This window comes from Nothoprocta perdicaria, unplaced genomic scaffold, assembly GCF_003342845.1.
Source record: "Nothoprocta perdicaria isolate Ctin4 unplaced genomic scaffold, notPer1 scaffold_223, whole genome shotgun sequence".
Classification (NCBI taxonomy): Eukaryota; Metazoa; Chordata; class Aves; order Tinamiformes; family Tinamidae; genus Nothoprocta; species Nothoprocta perdicaria.
The window spans coordinates 334,102-357,724 of NW_020455431.1; the positions used below are offsets into that span (position 1 = coordinate 334,102).

The following is a 23,623-nucleotide window of genomic DNA, read 5'->3' on the forward strand; positions in this document are numbered from 1 at the left end:
TTAGACATCAGCTGCCTTTAATTATGTACATGCTCCTATCAAGAGCAGTGGGATTACGTGAAAGTTAATTATGATTACATACTTCAGAGCTAGAAGCATGAAGGCCTAACACATTTTACTGTAACAGAAGGACACAGATCCTAAAAACTGCAAAGTAAAACATTTCAGGATTAAGAGATACTTGCAGCTTTCGTTTAGGAGATCCAACACCTATGTGTAATAATTTCCAGTATGTTAGGCTGCTGCTTTAAATGCTGAAGGTGCTATGACACCACCGTACAACGGATCTGCTTATTCAGAGTGTCAAGTAACAGCTACGYCAGCCAGCTTTCGCTTTGGGTTACTCAAATTTAAACCAGAGACAAGTTTCTTTCTAGAACTCCAGCCACGACAGCTATTGCAGTAACRCCAGCGCTGCCCTCACCTCACAGAAGATGCCCGAAAACCCCTGGGAACAGAGGCAAGTGAATCCGTTCACCAGGTCTTTGCAACGCCCTCCATTCTGGCATGGATTGCTTTCACACTCGTTTATTTCTCTCTCACAGTTTTTTCCTGTGAAACCACGAGGGCATAAGCAGTGGTAACCATTCACTTCATCCTACGCAGGAGGGAAAGGACAAGCAAAAGGAGAAAGATATGTTCATTAATAAAGCTGTACACAAGAATTTGAARTATTCGCACATGAATGAATGGACAGCAATAACACTACCTGAAGTTACTTTTAAGCAAGAAAGAGTCTAAAAGTGCAGCACTAGACTTAACATGCTACACTGCAATCTCATTTAACCAATCTGTAATTAGAAATTATAGAATTCGTAACTAGTCACAACAAAGTTTAATCCCCATACAAAATGTAATTGACAAGAGTTACCTTACAAGTCCCTCCATGCTGACATTGTCCATGACAGTCATTAATATCTACGAATAAAATACACAAGGCATTAGAATTTATAATACCTGAAGAATAAGAGACAGAATAGTTTTGAGAGGATTTTTATAGGAAGTTGGGTGGAAAACAAGGATGCTTRATTTCTTAGAAGATTCTCATTTTAAAGACTTTGAAGCTAATTGAAAATTATTTCAAGTAGTATCAACTACTTTCAAATCTAATATTTTAAGTAAAAAAGAATCTGGGATCAGTAGTTCTGCTCAAGGGAAAAGAATTACCAAAGTTACAAAAGCGTAAGTCAATTTCAGCACCAATCGCTCATTTTTTCACACAATACTTTACATTTGCTTTGCTGCAAATTAGGAAAATCTAACATCAAGAATCTTTTCTTTGTCCAAGAATCTATACCATTATTCATATATATGTATTTTAAAGAATAAAACATCCTATGATTAACATGCATACTAAAGGAATACTAACTGATATGACAATTTACTCCTGTCCATCCTGGAATGCAGTCACAGTAATATCCACCAATGAGATTTTTGCAAGAGTAAGCATTAACACAGGGTTTCCCCTCACACTCATTAGCATCTGTGAAAGAAGATAAAAGAAAGAAGAGAATAAAGAACAAACCCAGAACCAGATCACCCCAGCACCACGCAAAGTTTCCATGCAGTCCAAGCATCAGAAGCTCATGTTGTTACTGGGTAGGCTGCTAAAACCCTCACACAGCACTGGTTTTCAGTGCACAGTTATCTATTGCTGCACATGCATGTTATCTTACTTTTCCCCTTTGCCAGAACTCAAAAGATCATGTTAGTCTGGGCAAACCCCTCCCTTGCCTCCATGAGCTGATGGTTACCCCAAGTATAAAGTCACTGCACTGCCACCATTAAGTAGGAGCTACCACCACCAATGTTGTATTTTGAAACAGAAATAGTTATCAAGCATTCTAGGAGAGCTATTATAAATAAGCATAAATTGGCACTTTAATGATTACAGATACACTTCAAAGTCCTGCTTTTAAGATCTATAAAGGAGGAGGTAAGATACTAATAGCAACACGCCTTAGAAGTTTACTTTAACTATCATGACCAAGATACAAGATAACTAGAACTACTCATTGGTTTGGACAAGTCTTCAATGGTTTTCAAACTTCAGAACGCAATTACTTACCAAGCTGACACGTTGCTCCAATCCACTGCTGTGGACATATGCACTCAAATGCATTAATACCATCAATGCAGGTCCCTCCTCGAGCACAAGGGTTAGATGCGCATTCATCTATATCTGTGAAGTCAGAATGTGCCTTTCATAACACAGTCCAAACTTTGACTTAAGTCATTTTGAGGGTGGGAGGTACTAAAAAGCTCATTAGCAGAATCAAAATTCTAAATTCTGGGTTTTTTTTACCTAGATTTTTCTAATATCTTTAAAATATAAGTTGGAATAAAGAGGAATTTTGCAAACTCTCATTTGCAAATAAGCAAGAAGATTCAATAAATCTTCCAACAATTAACACACTGATTGAAAGCCATATCCCTAGAAAATAATGCAAGTTTAACCAATAATTTTCTGGAGATAGTTGTTGTGGAAAAAAAGAATAAATCTTCTGTTCTAAATCACAGACAGCATGCAACCYGCATAGCTACCAGCAGCTGAAATACTACATCCAACCATGCAGAAGTTTGGACTGTTTTCTCATCACCCTAACAAGAGACTATCACGTAAGTACAAAACACTGTTCAACTACTTTGAGAAGCAGAGAAACTTCTACGTTTACTTCTACGTTTCTTACAAATGAATCCACATTGTTTTAGTCTGGCTACATAGTGTGAAATCATACTATAAGCTTTGGCAACATAGGGAGTTTTTCTTAATATAGGTCAACAAAAGCTTGAAGTAGGTAGCATGGTTTAATTAGGCTTCTGCCAGCCCTTAGATCTAAACCACATCAAATGTATGCAAATGTATGCTGTCTTTAATACCCTACATTGAATAGTACCATTCATCTTTTCAGAGTCTCCCAACACAACTGTTAAAATCCAGATAGTGTAGAAGATTACCAGTTCCATAACCACAGAGCATAATTAAAAACAAGCTGCACCAGCCMTCCAAACCCAACTGGTCAATCATCAGTCAGTGCATACCCACCAATGGCACACGTTGGTCCACTCCACCCTGGTGGGCAGTGACACTTGAAGCCTGAGGAAATTTCATGACAAATTCCACCATTAGCACAGGGATTAGATACACAAGCGTGTTCCGCTAAGGAAAGAAAAGAGGAAAAAAGCTCTTTGTAAATAACCTTGTAATATCAAGCAACAGCAACCTAGATTTCCCCTCACACCTCTTTTCCCCCCACCCCCTTTCCTTCTTTCCTCTTCAAGCCAGAGGAAACAGATTTGCTGTACGAAGGGTCCTGAACAGCAGCAGTAGTTTAAGTGACAAAGGTCAGCTTAGCTGAATTCTAATATTGTTCCTTGGAAACAGCAAATAGACCTGCCTGCATTTTGTAAACTATCTTGTCCAAGATCACTCCATGGAGGTTTTTAAAACTTGCAGAAGTTTGAGTCTAAATTTTACTATGCAAGACTCCCACTGCTGCCAGCTTTTATTTTTAAGGATGGTCATCTAATCCGTAAACCAAATTTACATGGTCTTGGATACYAATGAAGAAAACTGATCATAAAACAATATTTGGCTAACATTCATATATTTGACAAGTTCTGTTATGGTTCACTTCATCCCTGCCTCCTCATCTAAAGAGCCAAGTGATTTCTCTACTGCTCTACGGGCAAGCTAAGACAATGTCTCATCCATTCTGCCAAAAATTTGCAACTTATTATACTAACTGAAGTAAAATTCAAACTTTGATAACACCAAATTCATACTGCATTATGCTCAAATAAGATCTATACTCTGATAAATGTATGAGTGTTCTACAGATAATGAACTTGGAACTCAAACAGATAAAGAAAAAAGTGGTTTTTTTTTCCCCTTAAGAAAATAACATTCAGAGCAAGAAAACTGGAAAGACTACATAGAAAMAAAGAATTCCATGGAATAAGACTGCAGAATATCTAACTGAATACTATAGGTAAAAAAAATTGAACTGAAGYATATCTCAAGGTGAAGGAAGACATTCCAAATTTTCAGTCTCTTCCAAACATCATCTTCTGCACAAAAGGGGAACGAAATTATGACACGTATGTTGCCCCTTTAACTATTGACAGAAGGGTCAAGAAAAGTCTTCAAATACAAAAATAATCTCAACCATATAGAAACTCAGGAGGTCTTATGTTATAACAACCATGTAGATGGAAAAGAACACTATACTGCTGTGTTGGATAGACACACATCTATTAGATGGTAATCAGGAAGGCAAACTTCAAAAGAAATAGTTTAAATGCTTTCCTCCATTTTGGCAACACAAGCAGAGGGGCCACATTTTTCAATGGACTGTTTAAACTATGCTCAAGGTGACCCTATAAGGGAGTTTGAGCACATTTCCATGCCAGCTAACATTTGCATCATTAATTCAAAAGTACTGCAAGTTATTAAAAGTTGACTTTAGTAGGAAGTTGCTAAGTCAAGACAGAAAAGTTAACACATTTATACAGCTAAAAAAAAGTCAAAATCCCCATAAAGTCTACTACAACTACCTTCCTTAGTTTTCTGCTAGTATAGGACTATGAAGGAACACATTTACAATGCAAGTCAACAGAAGATAGAGAAATAGGCAGGAGGCACTCCACTCTACAAAAGTGCAAGAACAAGCATAAAACTTATTAAGCAGGAAAATCACCAGTCTAGAGTAAAGCCCAGCCTGAAACAGTTTCCCGTTTTGCAAGTAAAATGTAATATCCATAAGTACCAATTTCACAGTTCTTTCCAGAATAGCCATCAGGGCAAGCACAGCGATATTCGTCTGGTTCAGTATTCATGCACGTTCCTCCATTCAGACAAGGATGGTGATTTCCACAGTAATTCAGATCTGGGCAGAGAAAAGATATGTCAATCAACAGGGAAAAAATCTTAGTGTTATTGCTCCAAATTTTAGACATACAAATGTGTTCTTCTGGCTTTAACATCATTCACCCCTAACATCCCCATATTTCATTAGCTAGCCTGTCCTCTCATTACTGTCCATGGAACAGGTAAGGATGAAGAAGAGAAATGCTTGGTTCAGGAAATCCCAAGCAGAAATGCTTGGAATCAGGATCATTCCAAGCCTCTTGTCTTAAATTTCTTATACTTACAGCGTTTAAGAATCAGCTGCCATAAAATAATTAGGGACAGAAATACTCAAGTAATTGCACACTAGCAGGAAAAAAAAAGGTTAATGAGTTATCAGTTAATCATGCGACTGTATTCATTTTTCCTGTAAATTAATGTTAAGTACCTTTGTTACAGAGCAGGCCACCCCAGTTGGTTTCACAATTACACTGCCATGGTTCATTACAGCTCCCATGAGCACAGCCTGGGTAGCGGACACACTCATCACAGAACTGTCCTTGCCAACCATAATGACACCTAAGATGTAAGTTCACATGTTAAAAGTTAGCAACATGACGCTTAATTATCAGCATTACAGGTATTTCGAATGCTATACTTACCATTCTCAAGAACATGGTCAACTGTTCAATGTGCAACAGATACCAAACTGTTATTTTATTTCTCCCATTAAGGACATACTAGTCCTGAATATCGTTACTAGAACTCAACTTGCTTAATCATATTACAAACCATGGCAACACAACACACCAAGACTACACATTACAAGAACCGTGTGTATATAAGTCACCCTTTCAGAGGAAATTCAATCCTCACATGAACAATCACCTTGCGCTAGGAAAAGAGATTGGCATAAAAAAATACAACACAAAAACATCCCACAAAAGCAAACATAAAACAAAAACACTTTTCAAAAGGAAAATACAGACTTACTGAATTGAGTATCTTAGCTTTTTTTCTATCAAATTATAAGAGATTAGCCAATCTTGAATACTGCAGTTCTTAAAAGACCAAGACGGCCAAAGATAGCGCTGCCTAGTCAAYTTTCTCAAGAGTTAAAGGCACTTTCTGTAGATTTTCTACTATATTCTGCTTTCTTTGGTGACATTTATGCGAAAAAAAAAAAGTGTTCTTTAGAGGAAAAAAAGGAGAAAACAGAAACAAAAGCCATTAATAATGCACTTGTTTTAAACAGAGTTGATATTGTGTCATGAGATTTCTTCAGAGACCAGTATCTTTAGATTAGGTTATCTGTAGCAGTCCCTAGAATTCTGCATACACAAGCAATTGTGCATGCTAGAGGAAAAGCATTGAAATCTAAAAAAAAAAAAGGCAAAAAAAGACTATTTCAAATACATATTTTAATCAAAAATAGTAGTCAAGCTTGCTTTGTTAGCTATCATCACATCAAAGAGGAAAACAAAAGTTCTGCTTGTTCTTTTAAGAGGCTCTCCTATTAACCAATTAAGAGGAATACTAGCAACAAAGAGATGCATGAAAATGCATTGGAAGGGGGCTGGAGACACATATGCGATGCAGATATGAGACTGAATGCCTAGAAAAAGAAGCATCAGAAAGGCAACTCTACTTGTTAAAATAATGTTGCTATTATATAATGAACATGCCTTGAATTTAAAAGGCTAAATTCTGAAGTCTGAAGGGAGTGGGGAGAAAAAAAACAGAATATAAGCTAGGAATCTATTCCTTGTGAATTAATTTCTTTCCACTGTTTCGGTAAGCAGCGGCAATACCCAGAAGATGCTTATACTGGGAGCACATTATCAAAATTGAAAGATTCCTTATTTAAATTTCTGCTCTTCATTTAGGGGGAAGGAATCTAAATGCAGTGTTTGYAATAAGATGATTTTCTGCACAAACTACCTCAAATTCTTAGTCTCCCTATCTCCCCATTATCCAAAATCTCACGGCTGGGATGCAGGGATTATGGCCTCAGCTGTGTACGTAGTTTGGGGCCTGTGATCTCTTATATAAGGGACATTGTCAGCAGCCTGCAGAACATGCCCAACTCCAGGAGCAGCTTTCCCTTCTTTATTAGCACCAAGGGGAAACAAATACTTCTCCTGCTGAACGTGATCCCTTCCTTCCTTCTCAGGGACAGAGAATCTTTTCAGGGGCTGGTATTAAACATTAAAAAGCACTATAACTCACTGTTACTGGCCCCGGCCCAAACCTCCATCCATGCCAAGCTTCACACTAATGCCAGTGATTCAGCATGACTATCCCAGCCAAAGCTAACTCCCCACCCACACACAGCAAGCTTTTTCAAAGGGCTGAAAATCTTGCATCACAAAGCAGATAATCAGAATAACTCCAATGTGTTTTCCATATCGAATGGTAACAAGTTTCTTTAAAACTGCATTGGTGATTGAGGGTTTAAAAAAAAAAAAGGGGCAATGCAACCCAAATTTTAAAGGCATTTTGGCACCTCCTTCAATCCAAATGTATGCTCCAGCATGCATTAAAATTAGTTTAGTAGGAAAGGGTTACTCCATGTTCATGATATTCAATGGAAACAAAGTTTACAGTTGAAGTTAAGTTACCAATAATCCCTTGGGAAATCACTTCCAGGGCCTAAAAGCAGCCCAAGCAAAGGAACACTGTGTTTACAAGTCAAAAGGTTACTATGTGGTAAGCTGATCAGGCCGCAGTTTACGAGGAAGAATAAATTAGGATTTCCGCCTGAAGAGGAAGCCTGGTCGCATCCTACATTAGCAGGTGCTAGAACAGCTTTAATTCCACTTCCTTCTTGGAAGACAATGTTTACATGGATTTCAGCTCGCTCCTAGGAGTAATACGCGATCAAAGTGAAAGCGATTTAGAAACGGGCATTTTACAGTTTGTAAGAAAAATCTGGTCAAAACACAAGAGGAAAGAGGGGTTAAGAATCCAGCATGAGAAGCTCAGAAGGTACAAACACAAAGGGAACTAAACGTAGGAAACAGAGAATGCCTTTTCAAGCAGTGGCTGTTTGCACCGAAGCCTAAAGGAAACTGCTATTGCAGCTCATGGTGAACTACAGTTACTTCTCCTCCCCCCTTCAGTGGGAATAATTCRCTGGAAGTTTCTACAATCCCATATTTTTCAGATCTGAAAAATAAGAAAGCCAAATTTAGAGCAATCATATGAGGGATTCCCATTGTTCACGAACAAAGAAAATTCTTATAGGAATCAAGATTCTACTTCCTCTGTCCTTCCCCTCTACTGACTTCATTGCCTCCAGCTCATCTTTAGAGCCACAAGCGCAAAACAAAGCCAGAGCCGGCTTAATCTTAGCCTTTACTGGGTTATTAGCAGTACAAAAGGAGCTACCATAAATAGACTGCTACAGTTTTGTGACTTCCTGACAAAAAGTCAAACTATAAGCGGGCATCTGCTCTCAGGCTGAAGTGTCCCTTCAGGTCAGGACCAACACAAAGGGAATGCAATAGGGATAGGGGAAAAATTACTAGAAGTTTTCATATGAAGCACTTTAAGAAAAGATCTAATAGTTCTACAGATATGCCTCAGAGCTCCCTGTTTTCTTTGAGGGACTCTGATGGCAACAAGAAATCCGAATTTAAATACAAGGCTGGGTGCAAGGGGTATGGCAGGGAATTAACATTAGCAAAGCCTCTAGATAGCATTTCAGTTTTGAGATCACAGGAACTGCAACTGTGCAGGAAAAGACCACTATTTTTATCAACAATTAGATAAACTGAAATAATTCATAATGCACACTGGGTTACAATAAGCAAGTGCAGCTTKAAACGAATTATTTCCAAGAGAAGAAAAAAAGCTTCTCTAGCTATGGAAGGGAGCATGTTYGTAAAGAAGTAAATCCAATACCAAGAAATCCTGCAGAAGCACCTGTCATTATGATYATGTCCAATGATTCTAGACGTTCATAAGCAAGAGTATTGGGACAAAAAAGAAAAATGGTAAAAGGCTTTTTTTTCTTGTCTTTCCTAGGGCATTAATATTTGAATATTATTAAAGTGGCACCGGTATAGTTCCGTAAGGAAAAAAATATTTTAAAGGGCTTGCATTTTCTATGAACTAAGGAAAGACAACACTGACCCTTGCTTTCCTACAAGAAAGTTTGTGTTAGGTTATGTAGTGAAAGTTAGGCTTAAATTTGKTTTTTTAAGTCAGATAGCCAAAGTACTCAAAAGATCCTGCACTGCTACGCATAAACTGGTATATTAACAGTGTGTGTCTGTGTATTTTTTTTATATATATATATATGTGTGTGTGTGTATATATATATATATATATGTAAGCATGAGAGCCCAAGAAACCTGGTCTAACTAGATCTACTTCAGGTAGGAGATGGGACTAAAAAAGCCTTTATAAGTACTTTTAACTCCACATTGTATGATAAATCCTACAATGGCAGTTATGGAAGTGATCTGGAAAAGTGAAGTGTACTCAGCTCCTGATGGTCTGAAAATTCGGGTCCCTCAGCACCCTTCATGATTAATTCCTTATTATCCAAAAGGAAGACACTAATTATATAACAAGAGTTAATAGTACTTAATGGTGAACTTTTATCAACTCAGCTGTTTTACACAGCTCTCAGTTTATTCTCCTGGTTTAATCTTGTTCTTGTTATTTTGAAGTAATGAACATTTTGTGCAGAAATTTCATCTAAGCTAATATGCATCATAGGTCTCATCTAACCCCTGATCTAGTGAGCCTAACACTACCAGAAGGCTCATAGTATGCCAGAATAACTGTTACAGACCTAAATACACTCTGTTCTAGCTACAGAGTTTTGCTGACAATTAATGCACGAGCAGATACCTTAACAGCCCAAAGCCTGAAGGAAATCAAAACTATTACTTAGGTATGAGTCAAAACACAAAACCTAAGATTTTATAAATATATATATAAGGCTCTACATATATATATATATATATATATATATAAAGACTAAGGAGAATATAGGTAGGGTGATACTAGTCTAACTATCACTGCCTACACGCACTGCAGTTCTTGCAGATTCTACTGAGGCAGAAGTAAACATCATTGTGCTATACTATTTACACACATAATTTTTAAACAGACTTTCTTTACTGTGTGCAGTTCTGGGCTCCCCAGTATAAGAGGGACGTGGAGCTTCTCGAGAGGGTCCAGAGAAGRGCAACCMGGATGATTAAGGGAATGGAACAYCTCTYGTAYGAAGAGAGGCTGAGTGAGCTGGGCCTGTTTTCTCTGGAGAAGAGACRGCTCAGAGGGGATATGATTAATATGTATAAGTTSAGGAAGGGAGAATGCAGGGAGGAAGGGGACAAGCTGTTCTCACYGGTGGCCAGCGAYAGGACGAGGGGTAATGGCCACAARCTGAAGCAYAAGAAGTTCCGTCTCCAGGTGAGGAGCAACTTCTTTACTGTTAGGGTGACAGAGCAGTGGAACAGGCTGCCCAGGGAGGTTGTGGAGTCTCCTACTCTGGAGGTCTTCAAAACCCGCCTGGATGCCACCCTGTGCCACATGCTCTAGGTGTGCCTGCTTGAGCAGGAAGGTTGGACTAGATGATCTGTAGAGGTCCCTTCCAACCTTAAATATTCTGTGATTCTGTGATTCTCAGAGGGAGCTTCTTCTGCATAGACTTCAATTATACGTTGTAGCCAAAACAGTCAACACAGGAAAATGAAGCAAAACAGTGACATTAAGAACAGAAGCAAAATGCATCATTCAGGGGTGGGGGAGAAATAGCTGTCTTAAATGGAAAACCACTAAATTTTCTGATGACGTGCACAGGATGGTGTTGCATAGGCCAGAACAATAGCTTTATATTAGCTATTTACTTAAAATAGCTATAAGAAAGTCTGCTCAATCTTTTAAGAGTTTAATTGTTGCACTGCAGTCAGAGATAGGGTCCAACTGCTAGAAGAAGATCCAAGAACTGTGAGCATCCACGTTCAGTACTATAGCTAGCATAAGATCACAGAAATGCTTTTTCCACTTTCCTACCTCTGAAACAGCCATTTAGTGAATAGGAAGATAAAAAGATGTTCATTAATGAAACCAAATTCTTCATTTACCTGAAAGTTTGTCTGCTTTTTTCCCCCCCACTACCCAAAGTTCTTGCCAAATCAAAAGACACAAATCTCTCCCTACAAAACTAATTTCTGCTCTAATAAGGGAATCCATAGAAAGCTCTAATTCTTGCTCCGTTTCGAGTTTTGTGGAGATGATTTGGAGGGATAGTTCAACATTTTTTACCCAGARCACACGGTTAGAAGTTTCTTGTTACCCTGTGCCTGTAAGGTGTGCTTGCATTGCATTAATCCAGATCAGGAGCATGCTTTTGAAGCTGCCTGATGATTCCCGTTCATGGTGTGCTCATTCACTTCACAGAGCTGTTCTGGAGCACACGAACCAGGTTTCTCCTAGGTTAAGCTGAGCTAACCTAAGATGATGCAATGTCAACAGCGCACTCAATATTTTCCAGGTGAAAACAGACCAAGATGGCACTAACTGAAGTGACCAAGTGTGACAGGACAGAATATCCTGCTCTAACAAAAGCCACTTCCAGATTGCTCTTCAGATGAACTTAGCTGGCTTCTCACCATGACTAGCCATTCTGGAGCAAATAGCAGGTTTAGATCTGCTTTCGGCAAGTCCTAGTTAGCCAGTGATTTATCTGTGAGCATCTTTTAAATGTTTAGAAATGAAATATTTGTTTCAAAGTTCTTTTGGAATTTGATTCTGACTTAGTTTTGAAGTTTCCTACCTTTTTACCTTATGGTCTATTTGGAAAATATACTCATTGAATTGACTCAAAGTATACCTATCTATAAAGAATATTTTTTTACAAAAAGTTTTTTTTTCTTTTTTAAAACAGTTTCCTGCTATTTGAATCTTCAAGACAGAAGCCAAACATGTACTGGTTGGTCTCCTACCCAAAAAGAAAACTACAGAAGTCTTCTTTTTAATCGGAGAAGAATACGAAGGATTTCTAGAACACTATTATTCCTAACCTATCCAGGTAGTTGGGCAGACATTCTGAAATACAGGACAATTTTGACCTTACATCTGTTAAAATACTGAAAAAATAGGAGCCTTGGGCTCTTGGGATGAACCTTATAATACTTGTAGACACTTCCAGTTAAAAGAAATAATCCTTTAAGTATTAGCCTAAGATAAGCAGTAAGAGTTACAAAATTGTCAACACTAAAACCAARTTTGTCTCATTAGTTCAAAAGTCATTCTAGAGTAAGATACTTCAAAACTGCAGAGAGATTAAACAATTTATTTCAGAAGTCTTAAACTATTGGCTTTGTGAATTCATGCAAACTGAACACTAGAAGATTGTTAAAAATCCCATTTCTAACTTGTTCCAGTTAGTCTACATATTCTAGAGAAATTGAACCACACTTACAAAACRCATTTTAAACATCTTAGGAGGTAATCTAGTTCTCACTATAGGTCTATAGAGATATAACTGACTAAATGAGTGGAATTAGGAATTTGGCCCTTTTATTAGATTGTGGGAGAAATTCAGGCAAAGAYAAAAGAAAAAGCAGGTAAGACTTTGGAAATCTGGTAAGAATGTGACAATGTACCACAGATACAAGGCGTACATACACTTTTGTCATCCCCATCCCAATATGGTTCACACTGACGCAAAAGATCAAGCAATTAGGCCTGACAACTTAAGAGCGGTACCAAACATAACAGTCAGCAGTTTTAATGAAGGAAGGAGAYGGTCACTTGTGACTTTATGCTCACTGCGATTTCATAAGATGATTGGGCCTAAGCTGCTTATAAGACATTAGATCAACCTTCATCCTGTCCTTTATAAACCAATGGGATTTAAGAAAGTAGCTCAAAAGGTGCCAGAACATACACAGAAAAACAAAAACAAGCAGATACACAGCACTCAATAGTTTAGTAGTGCTTTTTTGGCACTCCTTCTGGGTTAAAATCAGTTAAGACCACCGAGTCCGCCACTTCAGGCTAAAAAGACTGTACAGATTCAAGCACGGATATTTTTATTTTTAATTAAAAAATATTTCAAAAGGCACAGGCATTAATTTCTCATCTTAGCCAGATTCATCTGAACTGCTTTTTCTTCCTTGAGATATTCAAYGTTAATTATTTCTTCTGACCTTCCTGTACCATAACAAGATCCCTATCACCTAGATGCAGCAATACCACAAAAATAATTTCCTAGATCAGACTGTCTTGAAATGTCTTATTTTTCATTTCTACCATAAAMCCTCAACAAATTCCACATTTTCAAGATCAGATGCCCACAAATTTGCCCCACAGATAAGGCTTCAGTGACAGCTAATGACATATCAGTCATCAGTAGCATCCAATTATTTAGCTAAGGTTACACCCTGCTTTTGGTAGAGCCTTTAATCCAAAACTTGCTCTAAATTAGCCTGGAATGTCACCGCGTAGAGGGTAGATCCTCACTACGAGAGTCAGGCTGTAGGCTCAGAACCAGGGCTTATCTGCATGTTCATACAAGTTAAAGACAGAGACAGTTTTTCCATGCATAAAGGCAGTTGCAGAGTTGGGCAATCAAGTAGGCTATTAGCACTAGTAGATTTCCATATATATCACACCCATATTTTTCTTCACATTTTCATTTTCCTTCTGAATCAATGGAAGGGGAGGAGAGAGGACATTTCTTTCACTTGTTAAAGGACAATTGGAATTCTCCAAAAACCTGGACGAAGGGATCTGGATTGTATTTTTGTAGAACCGAAGAGCAGTTATAATAGCAGCTATAAAAGCTTCTTGTGTACTGCTGAAGATTAAAGGTCTTGTCTGTAGGCCTTGCTTATTTAGTTCAGCATTATTTTTTCTTCAGATAATACTGGCCATTTGAGCTACAATCTCTATTTCTAATACAAATCTAAGTACATTATATCATGCAAGCCAAAGATACTTGTAACATCAGCTTCCAAGCTCAAGTTAAACAATACTTTTAAAGAATTGACTCAGAGTCTTTGGAACAGTGGAAACCAGAAGATCCATGTAAAAAGACCAATACTTTTCTTATACCTGCTGACCACTGATGCATTATTGCATTGACTTGGGTGCTCAAGAAACAGAAACAAGGCATGCAGCATACAGCCCATGTGGAACACTAAATTTCTTCTTTCCTCCAAATCAAAAYTTCCTTGAATTCCAAAAGGACATAACCATGAGTGTAATGATTTAGAACTTCTTTTCCATTATTTGCCACTTGAACCTTCTGACTGTCAGGTAGTGTGGGACCTGTTCGCATCTCAGCTTCTACAGCTCATAAATCAGTGTTTCAACCCAAACCTAACTTCTTCAGCTGTACTTTGAAATAAGCAACCTGCACACCATTTCTGCCACTAGTAGTCTCTAGTAAAAAGATGAAGCAAAATTGCCTCAAGCTGTCACAGTTTGATTCATCAAAGGATGTATTTGTCAACTCTTAGGAGTTCTGACAGMCAGACAAATTTCACAATTACCGGAGAGAAAATATAGTACAACCTATTAAGAAACAACCATACAAATCCACTTTTATGCTGATAGTTAAACAAAAAACAACACATAAAACACACACATATTGAAAGACTCGCACGAGGGTCAAACTTACACATATATGCAAATAAACCTGTCCCATTCAATATCCAGCACAGAAGTAATACCATCTCCCCTTGACCTACTGTGTTGGAAAATAGAGCTTTTACAAAGTGAAGTTAACTCCACTCTACCGGAGATACTACTACAATTTCCTTAGAGTTAAAAGAATACTTAATTCTGTGTCTCACACTTAGGGACTGGAAAAAAGACCTAAAAACCTTCACTTGGGACACTGTTTAGGTTGGTGTTACTATTTATCTCCATTACTTTTGGGGAAGCTGAGAAAGAAAACAAAAACAAGAAAAYGAAATATTAAGTTTACTTCATTATACTTTGATATTATGCATATTGGGTACTATATTAGAGAGAGCATTTCCTAGTCAGGACAGCCCACTCCTAAAAATAATGAGCTTTAAGGAAAAGAATATAGAGAAAACAGATAAGCAARATTAAAAAAATATACATACTGTATTTTTAGCACCTAGGGATTTGGGGAAAAAAGGCTCCTTTTTTGACAAAGGCTTAATTTTGGATTATGTGAAGCAAATCTGTTCCATTACATAAACACAAAAGGAGAAGAGGATTATGAAATGGCATGAAGCATATACAAATTCTCACATGTGAAATACACTTGATATCTACTTTCATACATGTTTCTATGCAGACCACTTTCCTCTAAAGGAGACCATTTAAAAGTATTTGTACATATGAAAAAAACTAGAAAAATCAGCACTCATTTAAAACGAAGGTATAAATAAATAAAGCATGCAGTCTTACTTGCATTCCCCAGGTACACTGCAGCCCCCATGGAGCAAATTACATCCTTGTTTACATACAGCTGTAAATAGAAAAAGGATTACACTTCAAGTGGTCCAGGCAGCAAGGTAAAACAACCATCTGAAACTCTTCAGCAAGGACTTTTGTGGAGTAATCTAGACATTGCTTGTGTACAGTTAACTGCTTTTCAGGATATGTCAAAACTCATAGCTTCTTACTAGCTATTTTTGCAAAACACARCCTCATTTCACTGTTTATGAAAATAACCTAAGGCAGCTTCTCAGTGCAAAAGAAATCAAGTATTTCTTGGGCATAGTTTAAACTCATTAGACTGATACGAAGACAGAAATCTCCAGCTTTGTTTTCTCGTCATTAACAAGATTTTACTGAAGAAACACAAAAACAAGAACCCTCGATACACAGAAGAGAATGTCAAGTAATTTTAGCATTAATTACTCACTGAGACCAAGGATAAAATATAAAGAGATTTGATTGGAGATTACTGGTACATTGAAACGAACRTTGCACTTGAACTTTTGTTTGCATTAACGGCTATCAAAAACCTTTCAGCTTTGCGTACATTAAACAACTCTTCATTTTAAGTAGTGTTACAAGAGCATTTCTACAGAATTTGAAAAATCTAGAGAAGTGCTAATAGTGAACTGCTCAGTAAAGCCTTTCATCACTGGCCATAATACATCATTTTGCTTTGAAGACAAACAGTCTAGGATGATGTTAACTAGTAGGACATTTCACTATTTCAGCTCCCCAACTTGTTGCTTATTCCACACTGCAATCATCAAGAACAACATTGTATTCTGCCCTGGGTTTCACCCTTAACACAGAGAACGAGTTTGTTCCATGCAGGTAGAACATTTAGCTGTTTAAATGTCTTTTTCCAGACCTAYTGGAAGGTAAGATGAAAGGTTTAGCTATACCTATGTTTTGACAAAGTCTAGGGCTTAAAGGAGGATATCTGTATGTGCTAAAACTGTATTTGGTGTTATGGTACTAACTCAAGAAAAAATACCAAGAGCAGTATTATATCTATTATATTAATATCACGGCTAATCTAAAACAAAACAAACAATACTACCTTGTTTACATTCTTCTCCCATCCAACCTTCCATGCAGGCTTTGTTTCCATTTTGATCACATGTATAGTGACCAACAAAATCATCTCGAGGGCCACAAAATTTGTTGCACAGAGCACTGTAGTAATTTTCATCACATTTCACTCTTATTTGCACTTCAAAATGCACAGCAGGGCCATTAAATTGTAGTGTCTTCCATCGATCTTCTGGGTTGATCATGCCAGCATATGCCACTCGTTCAATCAGCAAGTTTTCACCTAATAAAAAAAAAAGGTAATTTCAAAAGCTTTTGGTCTGATTTAGCAGTTTGCTACCATGCAGGAAAAATCAAAAGCACTCAACTGGTTAAGAGAAGGACATAGTAAAGAAAATGTTAAGATGATAAAGATCTACTGTATAACTGACTTTTCCTCTGCCTTGCAAAGTTCATTACAGGAAGGCCAATTTAAAAGCGTCCCAAAGGAAATATGAAAAAAATCCCTGGAACATAATCCATAGGAAACAGCTTATTTTTCAAGGTAGCCAAATGCACCACACCCATATGCTGACAACCAACAGATTTATCTTGATTTGAAGCTTTTGCCTCCCTTTTCTTCTCAAAATTGCAAAGTTTGAATAATCTAGTGAAGTATTAGTATAGGAATTGTCTGCTGGAAGYAGGCTTTAGAAAAGAAGCAGAAAAAAGCACACAGTTCAAGTCAGTTAATTGTTGCAAAATCKCTACGCAATAGTAAGTGCTCAAGGAGAATTATATTATTTACATAAATCAGATTATTCACCATTTTTTACTGTAAATTTAAAGGCAAGATATCCTTAAACAAAGTAGTAGATCAAAATTCTTGTTATTCAGTGTATTTCTTATACAAAATAGCAAACACAAGTAATGACAGAATTATCCATGGCCCATTCCCAGCTCCATATTCTGCTTATCCTTTTCCCCAGGGAACTGCACKATCTACAGTCACTGTTGCACTATAAGGACCTTCCTGCCTTGCCCTCATAGACCTCATAGACAGAGGCAAGGCAGCCAGTGGCAGCCTCATCTGAAACCTGAAGTACACAGTGAATTTACTCAGCAGACAGGATTATAGACATCTGTCTTTTGTCTATCCATTTTTTGTATTCATATACATCTCATTTTTGATACTGAAGGTTCAGTACTAGAAGATCATTCAGTTACCTGCTATTCAAGCACGTAACATTCAACTGAAAGTGCTCTTCCAGGTGACTACAAGCTGTAGCTGGAACTCTGGGTGGTTGCTGCAACTGTATGCATTAATTTAACATTTATTTAATAAATAGCTATTGTATTGCCAGGGAACAGCTTCATTATCCATTTTCTTTAGGCACTAACCACTCAAAAATTCCTAGTGAAAGAAATAAAGCAGCAAAGGAATACATAGCAAGGAGCTATGCAGGTAGTGAGATAAAGTCTCAATTTCCTATTATTAATAATACAACATAGAACCCACTGGCAGCAAGTAATATTAGATCACCATAACAAATTTCATGAAGTACAGTGTATGTGTTTACCTTATAGATGTCATTAATCTAACAGTTTTGGAAGATAAAATTGAATATTGATTGTTTCACATCCAGGAGAGTTAGAAACTGTGTAGAATTATCCTGTGCACCTGCTACCAAAGCTGCACCTCCTTCAGTATGTAAAAGCGTTCAAGTGACCATTTTCAGTCATTCCAACATCAAAAGAAAATGAAAGCTACAGAAATGCTTCGTAGGGCCAAAACATTTCATTTAACATTGTATTTCAAGCTTGCTGCTACTATAAAAACATTTTCCTCTTAAAATGAAAGAATACTGAACAAAAAAGGCTATGTTTTAAATTAAGCATTGAAAGATTCTTCACTAATATTAAAGAACTCAAAATATTTCTCTGCTGGAATAAGTGGTAGTATCCATGCAAAGGCTGCAATTTGTATTTGTCTAGACTAGTTTCCATAATACAAATTATGGCTAGACATACACATTAAAGTCTTTACCCATATTCTTTAACCTGTAACTTCTGTCAGCCAGCAGCACATGGTCAGTGGCAGGGCAGGCAAGTTGGAAGCTAGAAAAACCGGCGTGCACAACACTACCTGAACAAGAGACCAATCATAATACCAGACACCTTTAAGAGCCTCACAATTAGATTCACCATCCTTTTATAATCTGATTCTACTCTATTGATTATTGACCTGAAAATCTTGGTGAAAAACTAGCTGAATCATGGAATGGCTGAGAAATTGGACAAATGTGCATTACAGAAACATTTTCTAGATACAAGCAGCAGGCTCATGGAAAAGGCTGTGTGGCCATTGYTGCCATACACACCAGAATGGTTTCCTCAAAAGCCACCAGATGAATTGAAGAACAAGTTCTGAGAATAACGGAGTGGCTTATGCAATACAAGTCTTATCAAACATCCCAAGGCTAACACAGATTCAGACTCAGTTGAACAGGAATAAGCATTACAGCTATAGCAAATATACAGAATAGTCATCTTGATACCCAAGGCAGAAAAGGTAGAAAAATAATTTAACAGATAGTCTTGAAACTATCTTGACAAACTCCTTTGAAAAGAATGTGCTCCTGTTCTTCAGAGTTCTTTCTCTATTATGTGTCAGCAAAAATGGCAGTTAATAGCCTAAATAAGCAAGACAAATTTACCTTGAACTACGAAAGGCACCATCAATTCTCAGCTATCTAGTTTCCAATGGCAGATTCTTAATACGCAAGTAGTATTAGAATAAGAGATTCTGCTTTACTTCAAAAGTTAAATCACAAGTACAAGGTTTATCCTCCAGAGATATCTGTAACTGTAGTGAGGAACATGTATGCCAAGGTTCCTCCTTCCTTCCCCCCAGTGTCAGTGTTTAAGATAATCACTGTCTAGCATTCAACTCTGGATGAGACAAGTTTGCTCCCTGCAAGTGGGTAACCACCAAAATTGCCCTTTGCAACTCRCACAATGGTATTTCTAGCATTCAATAAAGATAATGAGCAAGGTGTTCAAGGAGGTTGGACTAGACGATCTCTAAAGGTCCCTTCCAACCTTAAAGATTCTACRATTCTATGACTCAATTCATCTAATAACTGGTTAAAAAATAGAAAAGGCAGCACACTACCTTTTTGTCTTTCCTTTTTTCAGGAGCTAAGGCTACTTTGCCCTATTTAAGAAGCTTTCTATAAGCCTCTCCAGAAAAATAGAAAGTAGATGATGGTGTAAGCACTTAAGTTAAACTTCCCAACATACCCGATCTTTAGAATTTGCATCTATAGTGTTTTAATCATAAGTCTGCATTCAGGAGCTATGACTGCATTTATTCAGATAACTACACCATTCATGAGCCCACTAAGTTTTAGCAGGGGTCAGACATTCATATTAAAAGCTTTTTACAGGGCAATAGAAGAGTGAGGCTTTAAGCTACTTGCAAGATGAAACACACAGTAGCATATAAATTTCATGTAGAAGTAGACAGCAGGTGCCTACCTAAGGAAGAACACTGTATTTAGCATCCTTCAAGCACCTTAAGGCCATGAGAGATATTAGACTCCTACAGACTAACATAAAGGTGACACTGATCACAGCATCTCCACGGCAAAGAGTCAAAGATGCAAGTTGCTTCCAAGCGGGAGCACTGGGTGAGACAGTGCCAAGACCTCTGCYGTATGACTAAGTCTGACTTACCTGGAAAGTAGTGTGAACTACCGTGACAGATGATAGAGACCAGGCCCTTTATTATGATTTTCCATCTAAGCCAGTGCCCTTTCCCCCCCTCCCTCTACCCTCACAAACCAAACAACTGGTAATGTTACACTGCCACAACCTTCCCTTCAAGCTGATGGCTCCGTTGTGTGTCCTGCCAACTCTGCTGCAGAGGACGGAGAAAGCACAGGAGCTGTTTAGAAATCTGTATTAAACACTTCTTATTTTTCGTATTTTGAGACAAATACAGAAAAAAATGACAATGTTCTTAGGAGACTTACTTCATGAATCTGTCAACTTTTATCTTCATGCAATTTAAAAAAACAGGACACTAGTACACACACAGAAATGAAATTACTGTTCTAAAACCTYCAAATTGCTCAAAGTCTCATTTTTTCTTTTTTTTTTTTTTCATGCTTACTATCAAGTCCAGTCCTTTTACATCAAAAGTGACTGAAGAACTCTTGCATATTTTATACCCCACTCATCCCCATTAAAGGAAAGCAAAATCTGGCTTTGGAATCACTTTATAAACATACTTTGGCCATTACTTTGATTAAGCTTTCTTACAGTGTACAGTGGCAACAGAAGCAAGACACATGTAACCTGAGCCAGAAATCAACTTAGTGCTCGGTATATGGTGAGGAGTTCTGCTTGCCAGAGCTGTTCTCACTGTTTCAAGACGCAGGCAGTGTCCTTCCCTCTGAAAAACAGGCCATATAGCCCCTTTTTAGCCTGATACACTCCTTTCTCCTGCTCAGCACTCCTTGAAGAAGCACAGAGTGTCCTTGCACGCTGTCAAAGAACCACATAGGAAAACCTACTGTAGATCTCCCTGTCAAGAGCACTCTTACACACACACACCATCCACCTAAGAAACTGCAATCCAAAACTGAGATGGATTTCTTTAGTTCATGGAAACTGCTAATTGAAGGAGAGAGCCCAACAGGCTTCCAAAAAAAAGCTTTACTTTTTAACCACATTGTCCTTAAGGTTGGGGTGGAGGGCCAGGAGCAGAAGCCCTAAATCAGTGCAAGTAAGATTGCTTTAACAAAGTTGTGTTTAAAAAAAAAGAAATTAAAAAAAAAAAAGCTCTTCATGCAAAATTAAAATGATCCTTCCTTTATGAAACTTACTTAAATAGGAATTTGGAGTTTTAAAGCTATAAATTTACAAGAAGATTCTGCAGATTCTAGGATGCAATCATAGCATTAGAAGAGTGCTGCTTCTCAAACAGTTCTCAAATATTATTAATAATTTCTTAAATCAAGATTGACCAATTAAATACRGAGACATCTTTCAACTCCAATCCCCTGCAGGAAGTCTGCAAAGTACTGCTGTACAGTACAGCTAAACTTACTCCAAGATACAGGCTTACTCTGCTCAGTATAAAAAAAATAAAATCTTATTTTGAATATTACGTCCAACTTTGGAAACTGCCATTCAAGAAGGCTGCAGACCACCTGTAAAGTTTGCAGCAACATGAATTACCAGAGATGTGAAGAAGGCATATTAATCAGAGAAGACTTAGAGGACTGTTGAGCAACAAGACAAGAGAAGTTTAATCCTCACAGAGGGAGGGCTGAGAGGCACAAACTACAAATGCACTGCTGCTCTGCCCATTACTGGAAACAAGAATATGTTAGGCAATCTGTCAGGGAAGATGCAAGTAAGATTGCTCCCAATTTTCAAGAAAAAAGGCCTTAAAGCTCTAATGTAGCCTTAATGTTCAGTGAAATATCAATTTAACATTGCCTTTTTTCCCCCTCTTGAGGCATCTTGATAAAGATGGTCAATGAGGTAGTGAAGCAGCAGGAAACAGAAGCAATAAGTAAACAAAGAGGATGATCTGGAAGATAAATCTTCACTACTTTTAATGCCCATTATCATCCTCTAAATTGATCCCAGGTGAAATTAAATAATCCTCCATTAGGAACAACCAGAGGCTGAATTTTATGTAACATCAAAGTCAAGCATTGATTATGCTGAGAAATCAGTTTGCAAGCTATTACCAAACAGTATGTTCAAGCTGTCCTATACCACCAGCCATACAGTAATCAACATATTCACATGATTTTTATACTCTGCCCTTGCTTGTCCTTCACAACACTGATAGCCCTGCTCTGATACAGTGTTAATATCTAGACAAAAGCATGAGATTGTTTTCAATACTACAGAAGAAGCAACTTAAGAAGGAATCTCACCATTATTCACAATACTTATATGGTGAAAACAGTTTTTATGTGGTATAAGAATGCTTACTGCAGTTGCCACAGAATGCAGCTATAAGTAAACCAAAGAAAATTTCAAGTGCAATTATACAGCACAGACAACATCCCATTAGCAAAAGCACAGTGCTCAAGATTAATACTTATTATTGGAAGACAATAAATGCTTCATTCRTGAATCACTCTTGCCCATCAATAATATTCTGCCATATTTCCTAATCCAATACTCCCTGCTTGAGTTTGTACGTGGCTTTTATTTTGCTAGCACTCTTGCATTCACACACATTTGGTGGGTTGTCTGATTTCAGTCAGATCTCATTGTTCTTCCTAACCTGAGTGCATCCAACATAGAAACTCCACATTTCTCAAGTTCTGCGAAAATACTCACCAGCTTTTGTATCGTTATCCCAGTCCCATGCTTCTATTATTAACGTGAACGATCTCTGAAAAGAAACAAGACACCAATTAATAATAAAAATCTACTGTTACAGACACTTGAGACAAGCAGATATTGCTGCTACAAGAAAGAGAACTCAAAGGAGTTTAAGGCTTCAGCGCTCTGTTGTCATGTGAAAGCCCTTGAAGGCATCTTCTCAAAAGCATGAAGTATAAAGCATTAAAAATTATGGGGTCAAGCAAACTAACAGCAAAAGAAAAAAAAAGCATGTTTTTTCCACCCTGTCCCCTCAGAAAAGGTGGAACTATTATTATTATTCTTCTACATGTATTGCTCAGCTTTGCTTAACCACAGAAGTTCTTTCTATTTAAACCTTTCCTATTATTTCTGAAGTGAAAGGTTCTAAGCTATGAGAAATAGCTAGAGTAATAGTTTTAAACTACCAAAGGAGAAAAACAAAAACCTCCATACACCCATCTTTCAGGAGGTCTACACAACAGACCAGTTTAGCTATAAGAATTTCTAGTAAACAACAAAACTTTCCTCTTCTGTCTAGAAACAGTTTAGAGTTTTCTCACAGATGAGAAAGAAGAAATAACTTTTTCACATCCATTCTTGGCAAGACAGAAACAAAGGGCTTTAAAAGAATGGATGCTTGGTTGCATCCTTTATTTGAAGGCAAAGGAAAAGCACRACTTCAGATGGTTTTGAAATGATTTGGAGAAAACATGAAGGCTTTACTTCAGTACAGGCTACAAAAAAAAAAACTTTGCATCAGGCAACTTGTTTGTTTTTGACATGTAGGAAGGATGTTGACATTCAAACAGAAAGAATCTTCAGAAAATAGTTATCTTATGCATAGATGTGATGTTTAGCTATTTTAAACTCAAAGARAACAGCTGTCAGGTGCTTCAGCTTTAGCATTTTCCAACT

General features: G+C 37.5%; 1 protein-coding gene across 1 annotated transcript in view; it reads right to left on the minus strand.

The window, feature by feature from the left end:
* The window catches only part of JAG2 (jagged 2), a 62,763-nt gene that overhangs the window by 17,767 nt on the left and 21,373 nt on the right, over nt 1-23,623 (minus strand). The window contains exons 2-11 of the mRNA XM_026039230.1: nt 22,682-22,736; nt 16,359-16,613; nt 15,263-15,323; nt 5,298-5,428; nt 4,770-4,889; nt 3,047-3,160; nt 2,069-2,182; nt 1,370-1,483; nt 872-918; nt 425-598 (exon numbers count right to left, since the gene is read on the minus strand). Coding sequence (XP_025895015.1) covers nt 425-598; nt 872-918; nt 1,370-1,483; nt 2,069-2,182; nt 3,047-3,160; nt 4,770-4,889; nt 5,298-5,428; nt 15,263-15,323; nt 16,359-16,613; nt 22,682-22,736 — 1,185 coding nt within the window. The remainder of the gene's footprint in view (nt 1-424; nt 599-871; nt 919-1,369; nt 1,484-2,068; nt 2,183-3,046; nt 3,161-4,769; nt 4,890-5,297; nt 5,429-15,262; nt 15,324-16,358; nt 16,614-22,681; nt 22,737-23,623) is intronic.